At 36.0% G+C, this 6,916-nt stretch overlaps 1 protein-coding gene across 1 annotated transcript; it reads left to right on the top strand.

Annotated features, from left to right (window-relative positions):
* LOC109716741 (exonuclease 1) lies at nt 266-6,514 on the top strand. The gene is made up of 12 exons (XM_020242296.1): nt 266-373; nt 502-538; nt 971-1,145; nt 2,221-2,299; nt 2,513-2,557; nt 2,640-2,789; nt 2,886-3,000; nt 4,018-4,118; nt 4,724-4,821; nt 4,906-4,998; nt 5,334-5,533; nt 5,949-6,514. The coding sequence occupies exons 1-12, from the start codon at nt 296-298 to the stop codon at nt 6,335-6,337; spliced, it is 1,560 nt and encodes a 519-aa protein (XP_020097885.1). The 5' UTR covers nt 266-295; the 3' UTR covers nt 6,338-6,514.

Genomic DNA, 6,916 nt, shown 5'->3' with positions numbered 1-6,916 from the left:
AAAAAAAAAAAATCCGCACAGCAGACTGCCGCCCGCTCTTACCCCCAGCCAAGAAATTGAAAAATATTTAGCGCGGGAAAACCATTTGCAACCCGCCCGCCATCTCCACCCATTTGTTTTTTTTGAAAAAAAAAAAATCAATATTGTAAGCCACCCTACACGGCTGTCTTCCCCTCCCCCCCTCTTCCTCTTCTCCCTCCGCTCTCTTCGCTTCTCTCTCTCTCCATTAACAAAAATTTTAAAAAAATAAAAAATAAATAAAAAAGTTTAAAAAATAAAAACTAAAATCTCTGAAATGGGTATTCAAAATCTCCTCCGATTCATGAGACCCTTCATCGAGCCCGTCCACATCAAGAAATACTCGGGCAAGAGGGTAAGATGATCCAGCTATAACATTTTGATTTTTTTTTTTAATTATTATTTCCCTTTTGATTAATGTACATTTTTTTTTCTAATTTTTTTCTGTTTTTTTTTTTTTTGGTTTTTGTTGGGAATTATTAGGTTGGTATTGATGCTTATTCATGGATGCACAAGGGAGGTGAGTGATTTAATCTGTGAAAGAAAATGCACAAGGGCCCCTCAACTATGGGTTCGCTTGAATAAGCCCCTCATATTTGTTTTATTATAGAATGCGTTAAATTTAGTGCTAATTCTATTGAATTTAACTGTTTTGAACACTTGATTCCTTCGAAAAGCTTGGAAAATTGTTTTCCGAGAATTTTTTTTTGAAGTACGATTACAAAAACTATTTTTCGTAGAAACCAAAAAGACAGAAAGTACTTCTTCAGTCAGAAAACTATTTTCTGGAATATTTTGCAGAAAATCAGATTGCTGACAGAATTGCAGATTTCGTTAACTGTCAGTGGGTTTTCCGTCAGATATCGAAAAAATTCGAACTATAGTTGAAGGTAAATTACTTGTTTGTGGAGAAATTAGGAAAATTTGAGGTTCATTCTGCGAATTTCGGCAGCTTATTCTTGCAGCATGGAGCTGTGCCTCGGCTCACAATGCGACGTCGCGAAGCGTTATCTCAAGTACTTCATGCATCACATTAATCTTCTTCGGCATTATAATGTCATTCCGGTGGTCGTTTTCGACGGCGGTAATACTCCGTCCAAGTCGGCTACCGAGGACGAGCGCCACAGGCAAGTGATTGTGTGGTGTTTATTTAAAGACGAATCTTCGGAATTCAGAGTATGATTGTTTGTGTTACGCTAATAGGTACAAGCAAATATATTTGCTTATATTTTTGAATTTTGATGAGTTCTAATTGATGTGTTATCAGAGCCAATGGATTGATGATCAAATGTAGACAGATTCAATAGGTATATTACCTTAGGCTTATGTACTGTAAAAACGTCATTTCCAAAGATATATTGTGACGCCTCGCTATCCAGGGGGGTTAGCTACCTTAAAACTATACCAACCTTAGCACGCTTAATCTTCTTAACCTTTCGGGCTTAACTATCATCCAAAATGCTATAACTGAGTTAAGAGGTTTTGTTTTATTATGCATTATATATAGAACTATTTCAAATTTTAGGAGTGTCACATTCTCTCCCACTTTAAGCTCTGACATTCTTGTCAAGCTCATGCACACTCACAAGCATCAGATGATGTGAGAATCGTCTCGCTAGTTTTCGTCGACCTTGTAGGCAGCCGCTCTCTACCCATGGCGTTCGTTAGTCGGGGAGCCACGTTCTATCTGCTTTATGACCCTAGCTAAGTCAGAACTCATCTCACACTTTCAACTGATGATTGGCTTTGATACCAATTATGATTTCGGACTTCCTGCTTTTCTGGGGAATCACCGATTCTAAAACTACACTAGCCCTACCACGCTTAACTTTCTTAACCTTTTGAATTTAATTGGTTCTAACCACCACAAAAAATACTATAATTGTGTTGAGAGGTTTAGTCCTATTATATCTGAAATGATCGTGTAACGGCAGTCGAAAGAAAATAACAAATATTTGAGCTCAAAAGTTGTAACAGTAAAAATCCTGGAATCAACATTCAGGGGTGTATGTACATTATTCATCTTATTTTAGAGAAATGTATGTGTAAAAGTCTCTAATAATGTATGCCACACTTGGACTTTATACTGTTTCATTCATGGTTTTTTTCGACTAAACATCCAAATTCGTTGCATGCTTATCAGAATTGAATGCATTTGATGTGCATTTGGGCTCATTTTTTATTATGATTCTGCTGATTTAGGAGAAGGGAAGCTAATCTTGTGCAGGCCAATGAGAAACTCAAGGAAGGAGATGTCGGCGTTGCAGTCGAATTTTTTCGAGTAATCTCTTCTAAGCTTTGTTTACTTTTTTATTATCATCCTTCGAAACCCGAAGTGCATCTGAATAGCCTTCAACGAAACAATAATAATCAACGCACACGAATTTAATTCTCTTGCTCAAATGACGAGAAGCTTGATCAATCTTTAGTAAACGATGCTGTGCCTTTTTCTGATCTTTTCTTGACTGGAACTTTTCTTCTTTCATTCCTGTAGAAAGCTGTTCAGATTACTCCATCAATGGCTCATCAACTTATTCAGGTAATACTTGTAAGAAATTCTTAATCAAGTGTGTTTCTGCCGCATTGTTATTTCTAAATCATCTATTGTTTCTCTTCTTAAGATCTTAAGGTCGGAAAGTGTAGAATTCGTAGTTGCTCCCTATGAAGCTGACGCGCAATTGGCATATCTTGCTACTCTTGAAGCTGATCAAGGCGGCATTACTGCTGTTATAACCGAAGACAGCGACTTGATAGCTTACGGTTGCAAATCAGTGAGAATATATGCACCATTAGTCTCTCTCCTTTTTTTCTTTTTTTTTTTTTTAAAGTTTTTGGATTATAAATGAAGTTGATGTTGCTTATCGCAGATCATATTTAAAATGGATAGGTTTGGAAATGGTGAAGAGTTTTTGATGGATAGAATCTTCAGCGCTGTCACTGAGGGGTTGTCCTTCAAGCATTTTGATAAAGAAATGTTCACAGGTGAATATTGAATCTAACACTCAAAATAAAGTGGTGGTTTAATTATTTATAACCTTGTAACTCTTAAAAATCTGCAAAAGTGCACCTTTTAAGCTATTGTTACTTAAAATAAATTTATTTAGTTTTTCTCTTAATTACATTTATACCATAAGTTTGGTTCTCAAAGGTTGTAATTCTTGCACTAATTGAATTTAGCATTTCTCTCGCCAACTTCATGTAAAACTGCCTAGCTATCTTGCAATGTTAGCTCTCTGATCACCAGAAAGAGAAATAGCATATATATTGAAAGGCGGTGATTTTTAATAGGGTTTTTTTTTTTTTTTTTTCTCATCACACGCAAATATAGAAATTCAAACTTTTTATCAGCTAGTAGTCATGGTGCATGAACCCTTCTTAGCATATTAGCTAAAGTAGATTTCCGGGAGACAACATCAAACCATCACCTGGTGCATCTGATTCAAAACATTGGGCATCACCTAACTTTGAGCCAATCATACTTTTGGATCGTCGGCGCTAACCACAATTCCAAAACCTCGAGCTGTTGGAAAGGAGGCAACTTATTCACTTAAAGCATACAGGAACAACGTCCACGGGTCTCGATTGTCACTTAGCCCAACCTGGCCTTTGCCATGTAGGCAAAATGTAGGCCTTTTTAAGCCAACATGTCTTTGCTCTTGGCGATACATGTTTGTCTGCAGTTTTGGGTTGCTAATGGGCCCAGCAAAAAATGTTGAGTTCGATATTCAACTCAACACGCCAAGCACATTGAAAAAAATTGTTGTTTTGTCCATGAATATGTTTCCGAAAACTTCTCACATCATAAGGACTTTGCTTAAATGGCATGTTAGATACATACTGGATGGATTGTACGACTTGCTGTGCTATGTGAAGGATTTACAACTGAAATCAGAATGGTTGTCTTTGCTTTTCCTTTTTCTTTTATACAAACGTGTTAACTTATTGCACAGGAGAACCTCTCTCTATGCTTATATGTGACAATAATTTGTGTTTTGACAGGAATGTGTGTCCTAGCTGGTTGTGATTTTCTTCCTTCTATTCCGGGAATAGGTACTAAAAGAGCATATAGCTTGGTCTCGAAGTATAAGAATTTAGATCGTGTAAGATTATTTGTTCTCTGATGCTTCTCCTTATTATAAGTACTATAGAAACTCATAAATCTGGTATTACAGTTGAAGCATGTTTAACTTTATTTGCGCATAAAAATTCATGTAACCAGTGATGTTTACATAAATGAAAACTTGTTTGTGCATTTTCACCCTCGGATTAACTACAGAGGCATATGCTATGCATTATAGTGGAAAGCCGCCAACTTTCCTGCATTCAAGTGCTTAATCGAATTTTAGAAGTGGACCAACTAGAGAACGCATTTATGTTCTAAAATCTTTGATTGTCCAATCTTTGTGATATGATTCTTCAAATTTAAGATCCTTTTAATATATAAAAACTTTGCTTTTCCAATATCATCCCTCTCGATGCACCAACTAACTAGCATAGAATCTCTAAAGTAAACCGCTATATCGCACCATTGCTTTTAACCATCGGAACGATCAAAGTCTGACACTGCTCGTGTATGTTATGCTTGAAAACTAAATAAGTTCTCTAAACATGTTTCTGTTGATTTTAAGTTTAGCTCAATCACATGTCAAATATTGCTTATATATGCAGTGATGCTCTATTTTCCTTACTATTCTAATTCTTGCAGGTTCTATCAGTTCTGAAACTCGATAAAAAGTACAGAGTACCAGAAGATTACTCTGATTCTTTCGGAAAGGCCATTGCAATCTTTCACCATGCAAGAATGTAAGGCATTGTTTAATGTGTATAATAATTCGATTAATCCAATTCAAGTATTCGAGCTTGCATTTCATTCTCTAACTCATGCAGATATGATGTTGAAACTAAAGCACTTAAACATTTGAAGCCTTTGGAACAGAAATATCTACAGTATCTAAATGGAGACCTCGATCTTCTTGGACCGTATCCTTCACCAAAATTGGTGTCATGATAATAAAGTTTACAGATGTTTATATATGCAAATGCAACCCTACAAACTCTGTATTTATATATATGGTGCTCAATTACCTTTTCTAATTTAAAAACTTACTCCCTACTTATAAGATAATGAGATGCATAATTTCAGGTAGATTTGGTTACTGCATTTTTTTAATTTTTTTTTATCTGCATCATATCAAAACAATACGGATTAGTTCTACGAGTTATCTTTTTAGTTGGTATTATTAGGATTTTAGCTATGTTATTATTTACTTGATATGAACTGTACTTCCTTGATTATCATTTCTAAATGGCTAAAGAGAGCTTCCATCATCAATGGCCGCTGCTATCGCTGAAGGTAACTTAAATCCTATTACCATGGAGGCATTTAACCAAACTCCTGCAGCTGAAAGCTGCGCAGCATTCGATCACATCGACAAAAATGAGTCACAAACATCGTCAGCAGAAGAGAGTTGCATCACCATCTTGTCGGACCTTTCAAGAAACCAAGATATCATAGGCAAGTCTACGATTGAAGTTTTCTAAATTGGAACCGGCAAATTTAACAACCACCTATTGGTAATTATATGCATCTTTATAGGCTCATTGTCCTATTCGACTTTTCTGTATGTAGATGTGCTTATTTTTGTGTATCCTTTTAGATGTAGTATTCATTCTATTTAATGTAGAAACTTTTCACTACATGTGGGTCTTATAATGGTTTATGATTTGGTCCTAACCTTTCTAATTTTGATGATTTTGTTTTTAACCTTTGTAATCGAGCGAAAACTTAAGCCTTCGATTGGATGAATACATCTTACTAGAAGTTCAGTAGAAAGTAAGAAAGTAACAAGATGCAGGGACTAGAATTATAGTCATTCTTGTGCTATGTTTCGGTATGTTGATGATCTTATGTCTCTTTACCTTGTCGACAGCTATTGACGAGATCTCCTTGGACAAAAACAAGTACATGAAAGAAGCTCTTGCACTAACCAAATTGATTGCGCCATCCAGATGTAATCAAGAGGTAGAGAACAAAGTAGAATGGAAAGAAATCCCCAAGAACAATCCATTTAAGAAGAGGAAGTTAGAGAATCAACAACAGGAGAGACAGAACATTACTGAGTCGGCTTCGGTACTGACTAACGTCGAACAGGCTGGCACAGTGTGGTCACAGGTGTCGCAAGAGAGTGTGGAGTCGAAGCCTATGAAGAAACTCTTGATCGACAAACAAGAGATCTCCAAAAAAGCTAGAAGTAGAAATGGCCGAAGTAATGCGAAAAGTGAGAGAAATGGTATTCTTAAATTTTTTCGGCGATTGTAGTTGTACTATCCTGGATAAATTAAGGATCCAGCTCTCTTAGATCTTTTATTAGTAAGAAACTAATTTAGCCCTTCTTTATTTGAGATTCGAAGCTGATTATTTATGCTGACGAATCATCATGCAAATGTAACATCACAAGTGGTGGTTGTGTGGGAAAATCATTACGAAACAGTTTAATTACATCTGAACAATATTTATTGAGCTGCTGTTTTGTTCTTATGATTGAGCATGGGGAAGTGGCTTCAATTGTTGTATGTATTGGGACTTTCACTGCATTAAGAGGGGAAAAAAAAAACCTTTTCAAATTTGACATTTGTGTGTTGAACTGTTGTGCTGTAGATTACAGCAGCTTTGATCTATCGTCGGCCTGTATATCTAGTGATTACAGTCAGATTCTGCATGGTTGATATGTTGCAAGTAGCATGTAGTGATAAGCTGTGCTTATGGGCGCAAAAGCGGATGCTCTATTTCAAAGTTTCTATTTTTGCTGCAGAAAAAAGCTATTGCAAAGGTTTTTTTTAAAAAAAATTATATTAGTGCTTCTCGAACAGCTCTATGAAAAAGCACTTTGTAGAAGGA

The sequence above is a fragment of the Ananas comosus genome, linkage group 10, assembly GCF_001540865.1.
Source record: "Ananas comosus cultivar F153 linkage group 10, ASM154086v1, whole genome shotgun sequence".
NCBI lineage: Eukaryota > Viridiplantae > Streptophyta > Magnoliopsida > Poales > Bromeliaceae > Ananas > Ananas comosus.
The sequence above is the reverse complement of the archived record's forward strand: the minus strand, read 5'-3'. Positions and strand labels throughout refer to the sequence as shown.

Excerpts from the sequence above, each read along its gene's own strand:
- LOC109716741 (XM_020242296.1), top strand. The coding sequence starts at position 296 with ATGGGTATTCAAAATCTCCTCCGATTCATGAGACCCTTCATCGAGCCC. Across the intron at positions 539-970 it reads TTCATGGATGCACAAGGGAG|CTTATTCTTGCAGCATGGAG; the intron begins GTGAGTGATTTA and ends GAATTTCGGCAG. Across the intron at positions 2,558-2,639 it reads TGGCTCATCAACTTATTCAG|ATCTTAAGGTCGGAAAGTGT; the intron begins GTAATACTTGTA and ends TCTCTTCTTAAG.